Source organism: Nilaparvata lugens, chromosome 3 (genome assembly GCF_014356525.2).
Source record: "Nilaparvata lugens isolate BPH chromosome 3, ASM1435652v1, whole genome shotgun sequence".
Lineage (NCBI taxonomy): Eukaryota > Metazoa > Arthropoda > Insecta > Hemiptera > Delphacidae > Nilaparvata > Nilaparvata lugens.
In genome coordinates, this window is record NC_052506.1 from 47,345,988 (window position 1) to 47,370,321 (window position 24,334).

The 24,334-nt window shown below is 32.2% G+C and overlaps 1 protein-coding gene across 1 annotated transcript in view; it reads right to left on the reverse strand.

Moving 5' to 3' along the window:
- LOC111050150 (piezo-type mechanosensitive ion channel component) overlaps positions 1-24,334 on the reverse strand; it is a 153,067-nt gene that overhangs the window by 33,832 nt on the left and 94,901 nt on the right. The window contains exons 30-36 of the mRNA XM_039422810.1: positions 19,618-19,736; positions 17,049-17,279; positions 12,854-12,927; positions 11,777-11,826; positions 4,325-4,494; positions 3,826-3,917; positions 3,275-3,331 (exon numbers count right to left, since the gene is read on the reverse strand). Coding sequence (XP_039278744.1) covers positions 3,275-3,331; positions 3,826-3,917; positions 4,325-4,494; positions 11,777-11,826; positions 12,854-12,927; positions 17,049-17,279; positions 19,618-19,736 — 793 coding nt within the window. The remainder of the gene's footprint in view (positions 1-3,274; positions 3,332-3,825; positions 3,918-4,324; positions 4,495-11,776; positions 11,827-12,853; positions 12,928-17,048; positions 17,280-19,617; positions 19,737-24,334) is intronic.

The window sequence follows — 24,334 nt, forward strand, 5'->3', positions numbered from 1 at the left end:
TAGTATTATAGTCCACTAGACAGCTGATTTATGATGAATAATTGTAGTCTGATTTTTACGGTAATATTGGCGTATGAAGGAGGCCTTTTCCATTTTATATTATCCTTGAAATGCAAAATTTCCAAAAACCTTGTACATACGTCGACGCGCAATTTAAAAAGGAATATACCTGTCAAATTTCATGAAAATCTATTACCGCATTTCGCCGTAAATGCGCAACATAAAAACATATTAACATAAAAACATTTAAACATTAAGAGAAATGCCAAACCGTCGACTTGAATCTTAGACCTCACTTCACTCGGTCAATTATAATAAGCAGAGCTCATGAACAACTTTAATGGATAAACATTTTCCAAAATTAATAGAATCTGGATATGCTCTAACTACTTATGGGATAGATGTCATATTCCATGAATAGCAAATATGGTTAAATGATTAAATATAGGATATCATAATCAAGGCTACTCATTGCACGGAAGTGATGTTTATTATAGAATTAAGAAAATCACATTCGATTCAACATGATAATACAGTGTTTTCAAAATACAGATGATTAAGAAAGGCCACAGGCATGGCTTACTTTCTATCTATAGTAGGCTGTGCCACAGGCCAATATATATAAATAAAAATTAATGTCAGTTTGTGTGTTTGTTTGTTCCCTATAGACTCGAAAACTACTTGACAGAACGGCATGGAACTTTGGGAATATGTTGTGCGAATATTGGGGATGGTTTCTGACCAGAAATTTTAATAGGGGGGGCTGCTAATAATAATAATTTATTAATCCATTTTAAAGACCTATGTTTTCGAAATTTTCGGCCAAGCGGCCACCGAAGAATGGAAAAGTGATCATGATCCAAGATAATATTGTGATATTATGATTTACCAGCTGTATAATAAACACGCATCCTGTGATAAATTGTGTACTGGTATTAAAACGGTAGTTTGGAGTTGAAGTTAGTGTAGTTGATTGGTACCAGCTGTAGATACTGTAATCGTTTCTTAGAAGACCTATACAAATAATTATCACTCCCCTATCATTGAGAAACTGGAAAAAAATTATTCACCTCATGAAAGAGAGTTGTTCATATTGCATTCATTAATTACTGAAGAATGACTAATTTACTTTTTTTTTAATTTGGCTTAGCTTATATTCATCCTAAAATGGAAAATGGGAAGAATATGGAATTCTGTGTAATTCATCGTACATCGCATATTTCCTGGATCATCTATTGACAATCAACAACTATGAAAACATTAAATTCATCTTCAAACACTGATTTAACTTATCTATTTTTTTTAATTCAATACTTTACTGATATTACTACCAATTGATTGAGAAGTAAATTAATAAATGCTGTATGACTAAGCACATAGGAAGTCCGCATTGAGAAGTAAATGAAAATATTGATTGTCAGATAAATTTCATGATTCACCAAATAAATTCAAGTGTGACATAAGATACATTGACTTTTTGGCGGTATGAAATTCGCCGGGTAAGTTAGTATTAGAATAAAAACATACATTTTTTTTAATTCTTAATTTGTCAATAATAATTGTCAATTAATATGTCAACAAATTGTTAATTAATTATACAGCTGTACTTAGTGGAAAGAAAGTTGTGTGTATTTTTGGCTTTAAAATTTTCTGAAATAACTCAATTTATTAAAAGTGCGGTGATATTAGGTGTAATAATATTTGACTATAATTTGGAGTTTTAATCATTCTAAATTCAAAATTTCTCGCTCATATATATTTTTAGACAGAAATTGAACTTTATCTTCCCACAATAAGAACATAACCAATTTTTTCGGACATGTTATTTTTATTTATCAAAATTTGGGAACAGAATAGTTTTGGGCTATGCCCTATGCCTGTTGTTCTTTCCCTATCATATTCATATGATTTGTTATTGTATCAACTAATAAATAATTTTTTGATAGAATCTTGAAGACTATTTATCGTGATTTGTGGAATTTATTAATTTGAGAAATCAAAAAAAATATATAGAATCAATATTTTGAAGAGCAATGAATTGATTACAGATCAAGAATTAGTATAGGAAATAATTATATTCAATTCAATAAAAATGAAGTATACAAGACAATTCCAACACAGATAAAAAAGGAATGGCAAGGCGCTCAAACAGTTGTAGAAATATAATACTAGATATGGAAAATATCATTCAAATAACAAATATAGTAGAAGAAACGTGTAAACTGATAACATATGAAAATTAGAAGAATGGGGTTTAAGCTGGTTGAAAATGCAACTGTCAACATCAAACCCATCATAGGCTACATTTATGTGAAGTCAATAGCCTGGTACTGTAGTTTAGTTGATAAGAATATCATGCTCAATTCGATCAAGAAAGTAAGAGTAAAATTAATAACGAATAAGAAAACTAGGATAGTTTAAATCAATTATTTAGTCGAATCGTATATTGTATTATCACACTTGGGTAATTACTTGGGTAATGCTTCTGAAACCTTATTTTAATAGTTTAAAAGTATGGCATTAAGAATTATAGTGAAAAATGATTGCTGTTCTCTCTCAACCATGTGATAAGGATAAGACATGAAAATTACACAGTTAAGATTCCTCCAAAAGTAGAATCGGCTATTAGAATAGTAAACCAGCCGGACTTGAGGCCAATTTCTCAAGTATACAATAAGATCAATACAAAAATAACCATAACAACAGATTCTATGTTTTCGGCCCTGAGACCGTTATTGAGATTGGCCATCAGCCGAATTTGAGGCCAAAAATATGAAATTTGATATCATGGGTAACTTGATACCATCAATAACAAAAATAGTTATTTCTGTGTTGGTCGACACTTGAACGGCCAATCGGCTTTTCTGAAGACCGATCTCTTTGAAAAGACAGACGACCTGGTATTACCCTTCATATTGAAAGGCTTTTGTATGAAGCAGGTCAAGTGATGTTTTGATAATAAACGATTCAACAGTCTATAAATAAAACAATACATGGAAAATGCTCATGCTTGAAAGACTTCAAAAATAGAACTCAAAGTTAAATTTCACACTCAATGATGGCGTGAAACTCACCAATCCATACTAGTAATTCAAAAACACTTCAAAGAGAACCCCATTCTCAAAACAAACTTCCCAGTTAAACAGTAAACGATATTTTAAAATATGGGTTTAAAAGGATGATAAGGTAACAATGCATAAGAAAGAGGACGTGCAAAGGAATAGTTAAGAAACGCCAGGAAAATGAATATGGAAGAGAATTAATGGAGTCAAACCTTTCGTGACTATCGGTGATATCAATGCTCGTTGAACTGTCACTCAGTTTTATTAGACTGGAAATTTCAAACGAGTTTTATTTCAAGCGCAGATGAATGAAGAAGAAATTTACAAGATTTGCTAGAGTGACCAGTAATGATTAAAAAGCTTCAAGACATTTCCATTGCATTATACATCTATTGCAGTACACATAATTTCGGTATTATTGAACTCTTTTGCAATTCTACAATTAATAATGTACAATGAGCAACGATAATATTGAAATATCAACATCAATTTATAATATATATCCATGCAATCATTCTGGAGTTAAATATTTGCTTTGATTCATTCAAATTTACTTGTTTAAAATGAAAAGCAAGAGAATAGTTACGGTGATTTCGCGAAATAATGTTTGATATGAGGATAATATTACAGCAGTATACTAGACGCTCAAATCATCACTATCGAAATACTTGAATAGTAGTCACATTATTGATAATATACAGTATATTGATAACAGTAATACTCTTTATGGTGAAAACATAGATAATATAAAGACAATACTTACGACAACTTTGGCTTGGAACACACAATGTCGGGCCTTGGGTGCCACATCATGGCTGAGCCGGCTCTAACACCTTGGCCGAATCCACTTGTTTCCTAAATAAAAAAACATAAAGGGATTACCAATCCAATAGAATCCAATAAATTTACCTATATAGATTGCAGAGAACGTAAAAATGAAGACGTATCATTTATTCAATTATTGAGTGAGCTTTTCATATGGAATAGACAGCTTAATTCTCAAATGATATGCATGGATGGAAACAAAATAAGAGTATAAGTTTATTGCAACGTTCGAATGGAAGAATACAAATTCCTGTAATGGAAATCTATATAATTTGTATAAATCTCTTGTTAAATAATATTATTTCATAAGACAGTTTGAATAATAAAATTGAATTAATGTAGGAAAAATATTAATTAAAAGCGGATTAGTCTCATGAAGAGGCACGTGAGGTGTCCCATTCTTCATGAACAATGAATCAACATCTCTTTCAACTTACCTTCAGTAATTTTTTCTCTACAGAAAGAATCCTCATGATGAACCGATAGTCTTTCGAGAAACGATTGAACATGTTGGTTAGTGATACAAGGATGCTAACCAATAATGTCCACAGGAATTTCATGAACAATAGGCATGAGGCTTTTGTTTCTTCTTGTTTTTCTTCTTTATCTGGAATATAAAATTATTTTTTTTAGCTAAATAGTATTATAAACAAACATTAGCAGGGATCTAGAGATCAGGGATAACTCAGCCTGGTGTTGTGAACAGTTATTCTAGTGCAAAGAGTTATCTGCACACAGCTGTTTCAAGTGAAAAGCGTGATGTCAGATTGCAAGAGGAGGCTGAAGAAAGGATATGTTAGTTTTTGTTGAATCCTACAATGAGTGCCTTGTTCACTCTCACGGGAGGCAGCAGTGGCAGTGGCACGTTTCACGATGATAAAGAGACATGACTATATGCGAGGCCCCCTCTACACAAAATTGCAGTGGTGAATCGTGTCCACTCTGTGAACCAGAGTGGACACTGGTATGGAATTGACTAAAATTGAAGTTGAATTTATGTTAACGAAAATATTGCAAGAATTTCAAATAATAATATCAAGTGACCTGGCTGGCTCTGGTCTGATGTCAGAGCTGACCTTTACGTCGAATTCCTTCAATATGCGACTTGACCAATCAATTTGACCTATATTATAATTATATCCGGTTCAATCCCAGCCGGAGCCAATACTTAAATTTTACTACTAAATGTTACAATGAATTTTCAATTTGAATGAAGACTATCCGTGTAATGAGAAATTATTCTATTTTCGAAAGTTTTTTAAATTGATTTTGTATTGAAAATTTCTGTGATTTCAAGAAAAATTGATAAGCTAATACGTTTAATATTCAGCATGAAACTATAATGCAATCCATCAGTGTTTTCCACAGACCCTTGCGGACCGCGGGTTACACCTGCTTGTAATTGATAATTGGCTTAGCCACTATACAGAGATTGATTGATTGTTTTTTCTAAGAGAGAGCATACCGAGCGTTTGTTACCACTCATCTAACCTGAGAGATTTCTCTTACTATAGGGCTATCTTCTCCTAGCTCTCTCTCACACAACGGCTGGGGAGGAACAACTCTTACTTTCTTTCTAAAGGGACTTTAACAGAAGCCAAGTTATTTGAATCAAGGTTATTGCATCAAGTAAACTTCAATTAACTTTCCTTGTATAAACGCTTGTTCAAAACGCTAAATTTTTGGCTCTGCTGATTTTGATGGAGAAAATAACAGGCACAGGTAACCCAACCAGAAATAAGGAAATTCAATGAATGTAACTCAAGTAATAATAAAAAAACTATTCAACAATATGCTTGTATAATGAAAAAATCTCTTAATGAAATTTTAAGAATGTAAATAAAGCTATTCTATTATTATTATGGAATCTCATCTATATAATAAGAGAGAGTAGGGTTGTGTTTGTTTGTGTGTTCGTTTGTTCGCATCAAAACATGTCAACTTGTGGATTGCATACCGGAAAAACGGGAATGATTTAGATCTCCAAATTTTGAACATAGATTCTAAAAATATCAATCTCGTGCACCTGGAAGCCCAAATTTTAATTTTTCATCTAGATTTTTCAGAATAAATTTTTAAATTTTATTAATGGTACATTCGATTTCATTAAAAAATCACCAAATCATATGGTCGAAATTAAAAGAGTAACATCTGTTTCTATATTGCTTTCTACCTGAAAAACTTATGAAGAAATTAAATATGAGTCAGAAAGAGTGCAATTAACTAGTGTAGCTGTTCAAACAAGAACTTATAAGTTAGTTGTGGCTGCTATCTACTGCCCACCAAGACATTTAATACGAAAAGGAGAATACATAGCTTTATTTGAGATGTTGGGTACAAAATTCATTTTTGGAGGTGATTTTAATGCAAAACACGTTTTTTGGGGGTCACGTTTAACAACCACGAAAGGCAGAGCTCTATAAGGCTATTATGGAGAACAGTTGTGAGGCCATTTCTACCGGAAAACCAACCTACTGGCCCTCAGATATGCAAAAAATTCCAGACCTAATAGATTTCTTGAAAATGTGAGTTCCAACTACTTGAGTATTGAGGAAAGTTTCGACCTTGATTCTGACCATTCTCCAATTCTTCTACAGCTGAGTGAAACTCTAATACAAAAACAAAATGAACGGCCAGGGCTTGTTAATACCCGTACAGACTGGGAAGGGTTTCAACAGATGCTGGAAGAAAAAATAATCCTTGATGTACCATTGAGAAGCATGGAACAGCTTCATGGAGAACTGGAAAAATTTGTCATTGACGTGCAACAGGCAGCCTGGTGGAACACCCCACAACTAAGAAGAAGAACTGTAGGAAATAGTTACCCAACAGAAGTGAAGGAAATGATAGCTGAAAAAAGGAGAGCTAGGAAAAAATGACAACAAACAAGAACTTCACAAGATAAAAGACAACTCAATCATTTAACTCAACAGCTCAGAAGAGAAATCCAACAAATTAATTAAGAATGAATCAATGAATTATCTGAGAAATCTAACAGGAGATGAAAGCACCGACTACTCTCTCTGGAAGGCAGCCAGGAAATTGAAAAGACCCATTCAGCATGCACCACCAATTAGGAAACAGGATGGCTCATGGGCTAGAAGCAATACAGAAAAAGTTCAAGCATTTGCTGATCATCTGGTAAACACATTTCAACCACACAATCATGATGAGCTAGAAATTGGAGAGGACTTTATTCAGGAGAGCGAAGAGTTTAGACATGTTACACTGGATGAAGTAGAGAAAGAAATAAAAAAATTGAATACAAAAAAAGCACCAGGATTTGATTTAATAACAGGAGTAGTATTGAAGAATTTACCAAGGAAAGCTATAGTGAAATTAACTAATATTATAAATGCCGTTTTTAGACTCAAATATGTTTCTTGCATGTGGAAGGTAGCTGAGGTGGTAATGATCCCAAAACCTGGAAAAGAGCCTTACAACATCTCATCATACCGGCCAATATCTTTGCTTCCAGTAATGTCAAAACTTTTTGAAAGAATATTGTTGAAAAGGCTGAGTCCGATTATTGAAAGGAAAAAATTGATACCAGATCATCAATTTGGCTTCAGGAAAAAACATTCAACAATTATTGATCAGGTACACAGGATTGTAAATATAATAGAAATGTCGTTGGAAGAGAAAAAAGTTTGGTCTGCAGCATTTCTGGATGTGAGTCAAGCTTTTGATAGAGTCTGGCATGAAGGACTAATCAATAAGTTGAAAAGTTACTTCCAAAGCAATTCACAGACATCTTACATTCATATTTAACTGGACGATACTTCAGAGTGAACCATGAAGATGCTTATTCTGGACTAGGAGAAATAAAAGCAGGAGTGCCACAAGGGAGTGTTTTGGGGCCGATTCTCTATATTCTGTTTACAAGTGATCTACCATGTCTCGAGAATAATACAATAGCAACATTTGCCGACGACACAGCAATATTAGCTATAGATGACAAGATTGAAAGTGCCACAGCAAAACTTCAAAGATCTCTCGGAAAAATTGAAGACTGGACAACAAAATGGAAGATTAAACTCAATGAAGCAAAATCAGTTCATATCAATTTCACCAACAAGATGACTCAACCCATACCAATAACCATTAACAATCAAATAGTACCATTTTCCAATGATGCCAGGTACCTCGGTATGACTTTAGATGCAAAGCTTCGCTGGAAGGTCCATGTTAAGAAGACGAGAGAAGAGCTGGGAATAAAATACAAGAGACTCTAGTGGCTGATTCGAAGGAACTCCATCCTGTCAATTCCAAACAAAGTACTCCTGTATAAGCAGATTCTAAAGCCAGTATGAACGTATGGTATACAACTTTGGGGGTGTACCAAAGACAGTAACATCAAAGTCATACAACGCTTCCAAAACAAGGTGCTGAGAAACATCGCTGAAGCTCCTTGGTACGTCAGAAAAAACGACCTTCACAGAGACCTGCAAGTCGACCTGGTATGCAGCGAAATCCTGACGCATGCAGAGAAACACGAGGCTCGACTCCACCAACACGACAACATCGAAGCAATCCAGCTGCTCGAAAATGAAGGATTCAAATTCAAATTCAAATTCAAATTCAAATTGAGTTTATTCACAGAAATCATTACAAATACAGTACACATGTATAAATAATATAAATACTTGTGAATTTTCCCCACATAGACAAGTCTGTGTGTGGGGAAAGAGTTCTAATGAAAAAAAAATTGATACTAAAAAGAAAAATTATAAATATTTACAATACAGTACAATTTGAAAAATAAAAGTTTGTTAAATGTAGTGGAGAAAGTATATGTTTTGAATTGAAGTAGTACAATATATATATTATGGTATATAGCTTGAACATGGCACACAAAATAAAATTTAGAACTTGAACAATGATAAATTATGAGCAATATATTGATGATATATATACTTCATATATATGATGATGATAGATAAGATTTTTATCTAATTCACATATATGATGATGAATACAAGAAAAATATATACATAGTATCAAAACCGGTAAGAGGAGTAGATGAGCTGATCAGCGACATCCCTGCCGGCTTCAAATAACCACATATTTAAAAATCGTTTGTATATGTTAAGGCTAAGGGGTTCTATTTGCTTTATGTAGGCGGGTATATTTCTATAAAGAATGTGGCATATGTAATGACTATTAAATCTATTGCAATTGCTAACTAATCTGGGTTGTAGAATTCCAAATATATTCATATTTCGTGTTTGATAGGGATGGATAAGAGGATTAAATATTGCATTTTTATTACTTCGGATGAAAATTAAAAGTGATTTTATGTATAGCTGTCGCACATCAAGGACCTGAAATTCTTGATAGGCCAGTTTAGTCGGATAGCGACTATCCTGGTTCAAGCAAGTCTTTATGATTGCTCGCTGTGCAATTCCGACAGCTCTCAAAGTGAACGAGGATGCTCCACCCCAGGCCAGGATTCCATAATTTATAATTGATTGAACATAGGCGAAGTATGTCCTTCTCAATTGATTGACTGAAAGAACCTCCCTCAACTGTCGAAAGGCATATATTAGTCTACGAATGCGACATTTGAGGTATTCCATATGAGGAGTCCAACAAAGCCTGCAATCTATGAAGACTCCAAGATATTTGTATTTTTCCACCTGTTCAAGCGTCTCACAATTACAGGTAAGTGACAGGTGGTCATTACATGAGTGAAGCTTGAGACATTCTTGAACTGGCATACTATTTTTCATAAAATATATTGGCAAATATTTGGTTTTAACAACATTGAGTGTGAGTTTATTTTGATCGAGCCACTTCTTCACATGTAAAAGGTCTTTTGAGGCCTCACTGAAGGCGTCCCGCCAAGTACGTCCACAGGAAACCAATGCAGTATCATCGGCAAACAGGAACAGTTTGCCATTCAACTGCAATTTACTTATATTATTTATATAAATTAGGAATAGTATAGGACCTAGTGTGCTTCCTTGTATAACTCCATAATCAACGGGCATAGAGTCACTACCAATTCCATTTATATAAACTGACTGTTTCCTGCTCTGGAAGTAACTCTCAAACCACCTCAATGAACCATCTCTGATTCCATAGAGCTCCATTTTTCTCAAAAGCTTCAGTCTATCCACAGAGTCAAATGCTTTTGCAAGATCTAGAAACGTGATTAAAACATGTTTCCGATCTTCCACCCTCTGCGTGATCTCTTTTGTTATATCAAACAGAGCATGAGATTGGTGAGGAGGCTGAAAAGGAAGAAGCCATTTGAACTGGTCTAGTGCTGATTCAAGTGTCTAGTGTCCAGTGAAAAGCAGAGCAGTGGAAATGAGTGAAACCCACATGTGTAGTACAGTCATAAGCAGTGTACTAATAATATTAGAATTTGAAGAGGAGACCCTATGGAGGATTCTCTTGTATGAAAAGTATCTATTAGTATTATAGGACAGAAAAAAAGTTGCTCATTAGTCGTCCCTAGACTAGATAGCAATCTATCGTTGAATAAAAAAAATATTATTATGAAATCTCATTTATATAAAAGAGAGAGTAGGGTTGTGTTTGTTTGTGTGTTCGTTTGTTCGCATCAAAACATGTCAACTTGTGGATTGCATACCGGAAAAACGGGAATGATTTAAATCTCCAAATTTTTCACATAGATTCTAAAAATATCAATCTCGTGCACCTGGAAGCCCAAATTTTAATTTTTCTTCTAGATTTTTCAGAATTAATGTTTAAATTTTATTAATGGTACATTCGATTTCATTAAAAAATCACCAAATCATATGGTCGAAATTAAAAAAGGAACATCTGTTTCTATATTGCTTTCTACCTGAAAACATAGTTTTGAAACTTCGTTTTCCTGATGCAATGTTTAGGCCTACACGTGGCATGGATTATTAATTTTTCAGCTAGAACAATTTTTGAGACAAAGTGCTAAATAAACGTCTACAGTTTCATCAGTGCTGTATCGGCAATATGAAAACGCATGCAGTTAATATGTCTGTCTTTGAATGAAGGTGTTGTTATTTACATAAAGAAAATATATTCTTCCATTTTTATTTAATTAAAATTTCAAAATTATTCGAGCCCTGATAGAATGACTGACTCACTGTACAGTCAGTCGAAAATTTTAATATTGGAATGAGGGGTATTTTGGCAAGCTGAGCAAAAAAATAAGGTCATATGCACCTTTTTGTTATATCTTCAAATGAAAAATGAGTTTTGTGGGTTGTCAAAACTCCCTCTGAAAGGGAAACTATTCAACTTATTCTATATCTTTTAGTAAAATAACGATGATCATCCATCCATGTATCATCTTCTATACTATAATAAAGGAAAGAACTGGATTATAAACGTAGCCTATTACAGGTGTAAAGTATAGGAAAATTATGTTTGACGCATTATCACGTCAGAACTACTGGACTGATTAACTTGAAATTTTGCATATAGATTCTTGCTTAACCGAGGGTGATTATAGACCAATTTTAAATTCTTCAAGATTTGATTACATCATGTTTTCAGTTTGTCAAGTTTTATATTATTTGTCATGCTTCCAGTTTGTATGGAAGCAGCAGAAGATTTCTCTTAAAAGGGAAATTAGAAGATAGGTATGATTGGGGATCCTTTTCGAATGATAAAAACAGGTTTTCCGTCACACCCAAATTTTTTCCGCCATTTTGAATCCAACTTCTTTTTTTAATTGAAAGGTGGTCATACTGATTTACTTGAAATGCAGCATAAAAATTTTTAGTCAACCGAGGTTTCTTATAGGCCTATTTTGAATTCTTCTAGATTTCATTACGTCAAGTTTTAAGAAAGACCCTTGCGAAGCACGGGTTACCTGATAGTTATTGAAATAAACACATGGACGTGACCAAATTCAATTCAATGATTTGTTATACCTGAATCACTGTCAGATTTTCCATCCTTACTCTTCTCACCATCACGTTTCCTGGAAATAAAAAATGCTTAGAATTAGAACATTTTTATTTTTATAAAAAATGAAAGACACTAAGAAAGGCAGTATTAAGGAAGACAGTATTCGGATCTCACAAATTAAACATGGTATCCTTGAATTTAAAAATCAATTCAAATGAGGGATAATAATGAAAATAATAGAAAAAAAATAAAAGATATTATCTGAGAAGGATAGCTTCTCAATAGGCTTTTATCTAATTGTTAAGTTGGTCAGAGAAGGATGCAAACATTGAATCCAGTATATTTATTTATTTATTCGTGGATACAATATTACAAATCATATAAAATAGTATGATTGGGTTGGAACAACAGGCTTGGCCCAAAACTATTCCATTCCCAAATTTTGATAATGTTACATGTCAATAAAAATAAATATGAGATGCAGATTTTAAATTTAGAAGAATTAAAACACCAAACGAAAGTAAAATATTATACTTAATTATCACTGCACATTGAATTGATTATGTTATTTTATAAAATTTTGAAGCCATAAATACACACAAATTCTCACTTATTATGACGGAACTGGATGAATTATGATTTATATCACATGGAATATAATTTTTAAATCTTCACAACTTTAAAAATGGATAAAAGAATAGCTGCAAAGCTGATCAAGAAGTTATTGTAAAGAAAAATTTACATATTGAATGAAAAAGACTAAGAAATTGTCAAAAACCACAGATTTATTGATACTTAGAAAGACCGGTTTCAGTTTATCAGAGATTGACAATGGTGTAATAACCGAAACCGGTCTTTCTAAGTATCAATAAATCTGTGGTTTTTGACAATCTCTTAGTCTTTTTCATTCAATATGAATAATTACCACAATATCAACTTCTCAACTACACAAAAAGGAAAAATTTACATTACGTTCACAATTTACGTAAATTATGTTTTAAATTACATTGGTTATCCTGTACTTATGGCAGAATTTGAGATTTTTTATTTTATACAAAATTTTCAAATTTCATAGAAATGCAAAAGTAGTTACCACTCACCTATCATCTCTTTCAATATAATCTACTCCTTCAGTGCTAGGTCCTGGCTTGGGCTCGTCACTACTGTCTGTCTCCTGGAACATTCACAGGGGAATCAGTTTCAATCATAGATAATGAGATTGATAAAATTTCAAAGATAAAATTAATCCATAAAAGTTGGTGATATGTACACCCAACCAAAACAAGATTGCAGTTGGCGACTCATACTCATGAAATGCATTGTAAAAGACTGTCGAAAATTCGATATTACAAAATTCACCCTACTATATGAATGCGGGTCTGACAAGAGAATCTTGGGTAGCAAGACTAATAAGGATCACATACAGTTACTGCAAAGAGATATTGACATCTCTCTGCTATTACAAATAATTGATGATTTAGGAAGGTGAATGACTCGTTTGTTGAGCTTTGATTTTTGTCAAGTATCGAGTTGAAATTGGTTTTTGCCCATGCTTTATTATAAACAAAAAAGATTTAATCTTTTTTACACATATTTTCCAAAACATAATCAAGAATTTTCATTTTTAAACAAATCTCATTTTTCTCTATGTTCAAGAATTGAAATTGAGTTAGATCAACAATAAATATAGCTTGATAATAATAAACATGCATTTTGAATCATTACTACCATTACCACAATGTTACTGTAAAGTGATCCCGGTTATTACCAGTACCAGATTTACAAGGCGACAGTACATTATTGACAGTAAGTTATTCCATGCTAGGCAGGATTGAAAATTTCGTTAAACAGTTTGATTATCATATGAAAGTCATAAGAAACACATATGAAGGACCTGTAATGATAGAAAGAGCGATAACAAAATAATGAGAATTGGAGACTTCATTGAACAGTAAAATAAAACTACAGAACTTCAATGTGCTGTACATTTATCAGGTGCTACTGTGTAAAGCACTGCTATATTTTTCACGCTGATGACAAGTATTTGTATTTCTCTAGAACGTCTTTTATAAATGTTAATAAAGCTTGAATGAAACACGTCACAAGCAAACTTTGTATCCACACTACGCCAAAGAAAGGCAAATACGTTCTTCGGTGTCGTAAAGGTAATGTTTCTTTATTATACAGATAATACAGAACACAAATACAAGGCGTGAATGTTCAATAAATTTCTTTGAAGTTCACAGTTCAAGAGGGTACCGTGAAGATATATTCAAATATAATATATTATCATATTATGATAATCGACAATTTGAAGTTCAATGTTATTTATTTCTAGAAATGGAGCTTTCAAACTTTCAAACTTCATGCTCAAAAGATTGATCATGGTCGAGCTAAAGTGAGTAGTTATAATTTACACTCTAAACTTGTTGAATATAATTTTAAATAGGATCTAGTAATAATATAATAGAAATGTGATTTTTGAGAACAGATTCACAGAGTTCTTATAGTACAATTACATTTCCAAGAACCTGTTTTTGAAAATGAAATGGAGATTTCATAGTTTTCATCAAACATAACAGAAAAATTATACTTTCATTACAGATAAACTTAAAATTGAGGAAAATTGAACGTTCATTACAAAAACTTATAATTGAGGAAATCAACCTATATTGATACAAGGTAATCAAACAGTGCCCTTTTCTCAGAGTGTTAGTTTACGAAAAGTAAACACAAAGTGTTTCGAATAAATACGATAGAAGAAAACAAAAAATTAACATTTTAAAAGCCTAATTGACTACTGGCCCAAGATCTACAACTGATAGCTATAAATTTGTCACACAACTATACAATAATATTATTCCAGCTAATAATCTTTTGTTTGTATATTCAACTCTTCATGCTTGTCATTTCTAAATTATTAGTTTCCACTAATTACAAAGCGAGCTCTACCTCTACCACTACTTTCAAGCAAGAGCATAGTTTGTGTTACAGTGACTTACATACTTACTATAAATAACTAGAACTATACTGAGAATTGAATACCTCATATCTATGTAGCATTGGAAATAGCTGGAAAGTTAGTACACTAGATGTATAACTAGATCTACTTCCGTCGAAAAGTAGGTACAAATAGTCGTAGAAAATAAAATTTGACTGAAATCTTAGTTCAGAATATATTACACATGTAATATTAATTTCGCAATTTTATTAATTAACGCTTGATGTAACCAATTTCACGATATTCTAAAGAAAGTAACAAGTGTGATATCACACAATCGTAAGAATAACTATACTGTAACTCAAATAAATTCAATGAGAATTCTTCAAAATTTGCAAATTGCATGATCTATGATATTATAATAGTAATAGCCAATTCGAAGTGAAATTTGAAAAATACTGTAGGCTATATATTAGCCCTATTGGATTATCAATCTCATATTGATTGTGAGAATTCAGAAAAATCATTATTTTGTTTAAATTATAAAGTTTGAAAAAGTTATAGTTGGTGTGGTGTTGGTATTTTTCTGGATATTATTCCAGATAAATCCTGGTTGACACATAGTACCTATTAAGCTTTCTATAGAGATGCTATAGATTGCATCCTATAGATTACTATTAAGCAATCAGAGAGCTTAGAAACTTCTTGAAAGCCAGGATGCAGCAGATTTCCAATTGTGACTTGCAGCTGGGTAGATCACTTACCTAATGATCTGATCAGTGATTACATATCGAAACGCATCAAATTTTCAAAATAGATTCACGTGTAATCACCAAATTTCATGACGATAAAGGAACATTTTACCAAATCAACTTGAGTCGCGGAATAGTATAGAGCCAGCTGATGCTAGTTCACCCATGAACTAGCTACCCCCAGATGCTAGATGCTATCTTAGTTATCACTATTTTTTACCAATAGATTTTGTAAGAAAGCTTGGAATCAATGATAATATTTGAAATTATATAATCATATAGAAATGAATTAATGAGAGTATGTAGTGACTTGATTTATTGATATTATGTCACTAATTCAAGAGGAAAAATTGAGTCTAGGAATGAACTTTCTAATGTTTACAATTTTGGTACCATTGAACAAGAATTCCAATGTATTCATAATATAATTAATTTGAGCAACACTGATCCTATAAACAAAATTTTATGAAATTATTGGTCGATATTATAGAATGGTCGATAAAATTGGAATGATTCTATACAACACTAAGGTCATTTACATTTTTACAGGTCAAACGATTGACTACATTTTTTACAATTTATAAATGTTATAGCGGGTTGTTACTGAGTTAATACAACAGATAGAAGCTGTCTCATGTCGAGAGAGACGACAATTTTATACACTAATTATTAATTGATAGCAATGTGAATTAATTACAAAGTTGCCAGAGAAGATAGAATAGATACAAGAAATGAACTAGATTTTTAATGAAGATTTTGATTGGCAAATCACATTACAAATAAATTATACAATTGCCGGAGATGATGAATTCAGGAGATGAGCTACTGCTGTAGGCCTAATTATGATTTGTTTGAGATAGGGCATGAATTGAGGTAATGTTCTGGAAATGATTAATATGATAGGTAAGATGGACTTTTAATAATTTTATAGTTGACAGCAGAGTGGATAAATTTGAAACTTCTAGTAAAGGATAGATGAAAGATGCAAGGCATAAGCTACATATATTTATTAATGATTTTGTTTTATGAATGGTATTATGAATAGATTACAAATTATCCGAAATGATAGATACGAGAGATAAGCCACACTTTTGTATTTGATAGCGATGCAAACTGATTACGTACTTGCCGGGGAATATAGGTACAAGAGATAAGTTAGATTTCTGAAATTATTTTTATGAATGACATTGCGAATAAAATGACCACTCGATGTAGATGACAATACAACTGTGATGTAAGCTACTAGACTTTTGGTTGATGATTGAGTTTTTCATTGAAAATTAATTACAAATTGAGATGATGAGATCTGGAGATAATCTAAAATTTTGTTTATCGCATTGTGAATTAATAGTTTTAAACTTGCCGGAGAATATAGATTTACATGAGGTGATTGATTTCTGTTATGAAGATTGTGATTTGCACAATGACAGATGTTTCAGACAAGAGGTAAGCTAGACTTTTGTTATGGAGATGAGTGATTGGCAATGATAGATAGATGTGAATGATAGAGACAGATGGAAAGAGTGAATGTAAGAGATAGATGAGATGAAGCGAGCGAGGAAGCGAGTGAGGAGGCGAGGCGAGGCGAGGAGGAGGACTCACGTCACTGGCTGGCAGATCGGTGGCACTTTGCCACTGCTGGCGCTCTTGGTCATAGGTGGACGAGTGAATGTCGGGGAGAGAGGAGAACTTGGCCACCTCGGGCACGACACTGGGTCGCCGCGAGAACGTGTCAAACGACCGTCTCTTTCTTGACGCCACCAGCAACGCCTTCGGCTTGTAAGCCTTTTCTGTTGCTGAGAATATACCTGTCTTCATGGCGTCGCTGAGGAACTGAACAAACTCATTCATACATAGCTGAACACATCCACAAACTTCTTCTACTCTATGTCTACTTCATTCTATTATCTATTATTATGAGAATGGCCAATTAAAAAGTATCTTATAATATTTATTCTTTAAATAAAATTATACACAACTAAATATGAAGGTTTAATTCATTGCTTTGAATTAACACTTGAGTGGGAAAAAATAATCGAATCTGTTTTTTAATCTATTATAATTATTCTAATTAAAATAAAATTTATCAACATAAAGAAGGGAATACGTTTTGGACTAGGCCTGTTTCATGATTCCTATTATTCTGTAGTGGTTTTTATTGGTATAATTTAATAATAGCATGTTGAAGAGACAAGTTTTTCAAGAAAGGAGCATTTTTATGAGCATTATTCGCCGAGGAACCATGAAGTAGTCTTTATGGAAGCAGGTCGTGAGGATTAGTTAGCATGAATACGGCCCAAATATATCTTAGCTTGATTGTGATCCATTGCTCTATGGGCCTATTCTTTTCGCATAATTATTTAAGTAATTGCAATGAATCTGAATTGATATAAATCAAAATTAGTTATATTCATGAATTTTTAATTGAATTATATGTTCATAATTATTAATTTTGGTAATCTCAACTATAAGAATTGAAAAGAAAGAAAATTAATACAATAATAAGAGTATGTAAGGTTACAGGAATGAATTATAAATTTTTCATTTTTGAAGAGCCATTCATAAATAATAATATAACTTGACAAATTTAGCAGAGTGGGATAGAGATTGTTACATCTCATTTAAAACTTAAAATCGTTTATTTGCAGAGATGAAATTTAAAACATCGACTGATGATTATCATCATCGACTGATTATCAACGACTGATAATTAAGGAAAACAATCACAGCATACCGTGAAGTTATTTTTCCAGATAAAGTGATACAGATAAGTTTCAGATTAATTTGGAATAGAAACGGGCTTTGAGAGGACATGAAATTACAAGCGCAGTATTTGCACATGCATAGGGACCGAATTATACAATAAAATGGCTACTGTGATGAAAATGTCAAACCAATAACCTCATATCTCTCTGCAAAATATGGGAAAATGAACAGAGCAATTTTGGAAAACAACTTATGATAGATCATTATTAGATATCTAGTACATGAATATTTACGGAAATTGAAAGGAAGGTATGATGGATTGAGAATAATATGGAATTTGATGTGTTGAGGGAAAATGAGTGGTAGAATCTCAGAGTATGGAGCGGATGGTCTGAAGAAACAAAATATTTCAGAATAGCCCTACCTCAATTAGAAATCAAATGAATGAGTTTAAATCTAGCTTAATTGATACATTAATCTAGTTACTACAAATGAATATGGACTATTGAATAAAGAAGTTTAAGTTTGAACATGAAAAGGTGTGGTTTGTAACCTCAACTGAATAGTATCAAGGTTCTTAAAACTAGATAATATGAATCTTACCTTTCTTATATTGAAATGAAAAAAATGCTCACCTATACTTCTGTGTACTATACTTGAATGCATTAAGTAACTACAAATCTTTCAAAATACAAATATATAATAAAATCTACGATATTTCTTACTGAATCCCACTGGAATGAGCTGTGGAATTAAAAACATTCCAATTTTTTCTAATATGACAAAAGGTACATAAAAATATTCTTCAGAAGAATAAACAAAAATCTATGACATTGGGAAGAGAAACTACTTCAAGACATATAATTCTTGTTTTCAAAAAATAAATAAGACAAATAATTTACTGGAGCAGGAATTGAAGAATTCTAGATAAAAACAGAAACATGCAGGCAAATGACCGAAATAGATTTTGACTAGCAACGTTGCTAGTTGCTCAAGCACAAAATATCTTCAACTCACTCTGCCCTCAAAACAAACACAATATTTTTGGCCATTGACACATCTTGTGGTTGACAAATAAGCGTTTCATCTCTTTTTGATTTAAACATAATGAGATTCACTTGGTTGAAAATATCAGCATTTCTAATAAATAGCATCGATGCTTCCCTTTTAACCAATAATGACAGTATAGAGTGAATCCCACTATCAAAAGCATAATTTTTCTTTTACTTTCCGGTAGCAGCTCAATCTACATAATGCAATGAAAACTCATGAGGAGTGTATAATGTGCTGGGTTCACAGTGAATCCATAATATACTTGCATTCGGAATTCGCAAAGAAGCTACATGATTATATCTTCTCAGGTGCTAAGTAATGAAATATAACTCAGGAATTATATGACATATAAGATTGGAACGATAATGTAGTTGATGTGATAACTGCAGATAAGTCCATTCAATTTTTATACCTTTGACACCGAAGGAAGATCTGTGATAGCCTCTTCCGAAGATTCACTTTTTTGCTCTTCAATCAGGTCAAGCTCTTCGTCCATGTCCTCAAACATGTAGTAGTCTCCAGAGCGTATAGCTGAAATCATTTGCATCTTATTATTACAGTCTCTTTGATTCATTCAAGTTCATGAGCTTGTTAATATTGAAAAATTGTAGAAACTTTTCACAGAAAACTTCGAAGAAATATAAAAGTAAATTAGTTTCAACTTGAAATTGAACTTGGAAAGTTAATTCATAATTCAATCTATATTATACATAGTCCAGTCAAGAAGGTGTTATAGAGGAAAACGTTTGGAAGACAATTTTTAACTCCGCAGTTCTGTTTAGGGTAGTAAGGAGGTAAACATATCAAAAGTCCCCACCCCTAGCCCTTTGCAAAACGCATTAAATTCTCTTTGAAATGATGTACTATTTCATTATTCCAAGTTTTCGCTTCATTGTTATAGCAACTTAATGTAGTGGGTGAAATTTTCAATATTGCAACAAGTGTCAACTCAGCAGTTCTACACCTTCAACATAGCGGATAAAGATACGCACTTTTGCTATATCTACCTACTAACTGGTCCGAATTAAGCTTTAAACTCAAAGATTGTGTCACAGACACCCCCTTCAAATTGCATTGTCAAATGATCAATATTGTTGCAGCATTGAAAATTTCACCCACTACATTAAAGTTGCTATGACAATGAAACGAAAACTTGGAATAGTGAATTAATACATCATTTCAAAGAGAATTTAATGCTCTACAAACCTACGATAAGCAATAATTCATATGATGCATTGTTGGAGAGTTATAAGCCCTGAAAGAGCAAAAAAATTGATAAAAACCTGTTATTTCAACAATTACACACCTTTAAGAGCGAATATCTCGAAAACTGTTGAGAGTAAAATGAGAATATCACAAAATTCCACTGAACAAAAAGTGTAGAGAATTTATCAAGCTTAATTTTGGAATAGTTAGTTATGTCGGTTCAACGCATTGTTCTCAAGATATGAGCATGGAAGCAAAAAGCTGAAAAATGCAACTTTTAAACCACCCTCATCCCCTTAGCACATGAGTTACGAATGGGGATTTTTGATATGTTCTCCTCCCAACTAGTCTCAACAAAGCTGCAAAGTCAAAAATTGTGTTCAAAACATTCCCTCCAAATTCCTTTGTCAATTGGTCTATTGTTGGCAAACTGGAGTTTTCACAGTCAACACTTTTTGTTGCTGCAACAGGGAAATGCGTAAAAGTGTGAAATTATACATAAAATTGAAGAGAATTTAATGCTCTATAAGCTCATAAACAGCATGGATTTTTTCCATCGGTTTTAAAAAGTTATAAGAGCAAAAAAGAAAAAAATAGAGGCAAACGTGTTTTTTTCGAAAATGTCACACCTTTAAGAGCGGATATCTCGAAAACAAGAGAAGATATAGAAAATGTTTAGAAATGAATATTGTAGGAAATTATGTAAGCTTTAATTTTGTATATGACATTTGTTATGTCCATAAGATACATAGTTTTCGTGTTATATGCGAGAAACCGAAATATGGTACCTTTGAACCACCCCCACCCTTAGCACAAGGGGTAGGGGTGGGGACTTTTGATATGTTTACCTCCTTACTACCCTAAACAGAACTGCCGGGTCAAAAATTGTCTTCAAAACTTTTCCCTCTATACACTCTTTTAAGCATTCATTGCCTGGACTAACAGAACAGAATCACGGAAAAGAATAATTGTTATGAATTATATTATCATTTATATATAATCCTAAGAAATAATATATCAAATTTATGTCATAAATTTCATTCGTTGAGACTTGAGCATTGCATTTATAGACTTATTTTATAAACCTCGATGAAGGTTTAATCTGAATTGAATTTTCATTCAACAGTTGTATACAAATATAACAAGAATATTTACAAAGAGTTAGGTTAGAAACACACCAGTTAGTCAAGACAAGACAAGACATGTTTATTTATTTATTCATTCATAATGTTTAGTCACAATACTTGACATTGTTGCTTATGACACAACTCACACTGATTAGTCATTGCAATTAGACATATCTTCATAAGCAACTATGTGAATTATTGTGACTGAACGTGACTAGTCTTGTTTTGACTAACAGGTGTTTGCCTAGCCTTATAATTATTGATAGACGATAATAGGAAAAAACTATGTAAGATGAAGCGAACTCTCTCTGGTATAAAAAACTAATGAATAGTATTTTATATAAATAATGGAGGAAATATATTAGGAATAATAAGTTAACATACCTTATGAAACAATAATCATAATTAAATAGAAGATTATGGATTCACTACCGTACCATGAATATGGTAAGTTTGATCATAAAATGAGGTTGACTACTTATTTCGGAAGAAAAATAAACGTGTGTATTAACAGTAAAAAGTTCAAGTTAATTATAGATTTAAGCGAATATGGATTTATATTTATATTTTTATTTATATTTATTTATATTCAAGTTAAATATAGATTTAAGCGAATATAATAGCATGAATATGATTTGAACATGGTTGATCACAACAATTATTGTCACAGTAGATAAGATAACATTCAACAATTAAAGCATAATACAGAACTAACATCTAACAATAAATAATTACATGCTTGAAGCCTGAAAAGAGATAGTTCATTTTATATGCTTTTTATTTTTTACAACAGGCAATTTTTAGTTTCTATAACTAGTCTTGAGTAAAGAAATAGATTTTTTTACAGAATTACAAAATTGCCAATGATAATAATTATGAATTGTGGAAAATGTATGTGATAAGTCATTTTTATTTATAAAATAACGGTTGCATCTGAGATTAGCATCATCCTATGCAAAGGGTGAAAATTGTGAACATATGAATGATATCAAAGGACCCAAATAAAATGTGATTCATGAGATAGTGATGAAAAAAGGTCCTTAGCACTTCCAGGCTCAGAGACTCAAATGTAGGAGAAATATCAGATCAAAAGATCAATAATTTAAAGATAAATGATTTAATAAAGATGAATTCGTTGAGTGATCTTTTATTGGAAACCCATCAACTATCATTTCACAAATTAATAATTGTTACTCCAAGTGCCGCTTGCACAAAAGCCGGTTAAATTTTAATGGTGATTAATTTCGCGAGAACCAATAAGATAAATTTTCAAAAACGCCTTCTCTGTTTGGTTCTCGTGAAATTAATCACGATTAAGACAGTTATCACGTTTCAACATATTTTTGTAATTAAAAAAAAACATTATACAAGAGCTGAAAAAATCCAAATTTTTAAAAGATAGGACATTTAAAAAGCTCATATTATAAACAAAATGAAACCTTAAAATCTGCATCGAAAAATAGTATTTTTGAAAAAGTCTATAAATAACTTACACGAGCTTTACATAAAGCAATAACTACTATTTTTAACCAACATATTTCAGGAGAAAGGTATTTTGGGGAATATCTTCAACAGCACATACAAGATTTCAGGGGATGAATTTTACATTTATACTGAAATATGATGGTAAAAGATACAAAATGAATACATTGAATGGAATTTGATTCCGATTTGATGGAATGGTGATGATGATGGAACACAAAATCAACAATGATGAATGAACAAAGTGATGAACAAAAAAAAAAAGAAAAAAATGAATGATAAATAATGAATTTACAATGTGAAAATGATATTTCGAAACAGATGAATCAATCAGATAAAAAATGATGAATTATTGAAGTGATTGGTAGTATTTATTGTTTAGAGTAAAAATGATAAATGGTGCTTCGCATCACTTGACCAAGCACTCAACATAACACACTGAAGTGTAGTGGTATGTTTTGGTAGACCAGAAGAAAAATAGATTAGCATCATCCAACTAATCACCACTTGTTTTAGTTTTGGTTGATTTCACCAATCGTTAGATTTATCAAGATAGTTGAATACTCGTCAGTACTGTGACAAGAGTATTCATTTTATTGAAGGGGTATTTATTGTATTTTTTTTTTTTGCTAATTTGTTCAATGCATGTTTGCTACGCAAGCAATTAGGCCACATGTCTTGGAAGCGACCTTATGATATCAAGGGTAAACTAAAATAGGCCACAATAAAAATCTGGATTGAACTACTAGATTCACTTGAAAAAAATATTGATGCTACTCAAAATCAATGGAGTTTATTCATTTTTAGAAATACATTAGTCTAAAAAAATAGCATTAGTGAAATTTCCATCCATTAACTGCCTCAGTAATAAATGAACAATATAATAAAACTATCACATTCCATAATAATGAAAATGAATTAACATTTATACATAATCGGGAACACAATAAGAAAGATTCTCCAGAATCCAGGAATCGGATCTATACTGATCTAGGAAACATTTTTTCGAAAAATTCGGTCAGTTTTGAGTCTTGGTTCAGTGATACATGACACCGTAAACCTATTTCCAGTAGTTGAATACATTTCAAGACATCACAAAAGCATGATTGATTGCGGTGCTCCATGTTACTATGAAGATAATGACATTCATGAATACAATAGACAATACAACATAGATATTCACAATATTCACAACACTTGAGAAATTGCTTCATAATGACATTTGGAGGTTCATAGTTTCGGTTAATGAGTGGGTGAGAACAAGACACGATTAGTTCATTTAGAAGTTTGAAGCGTTAATAGGTTTTATGCGCT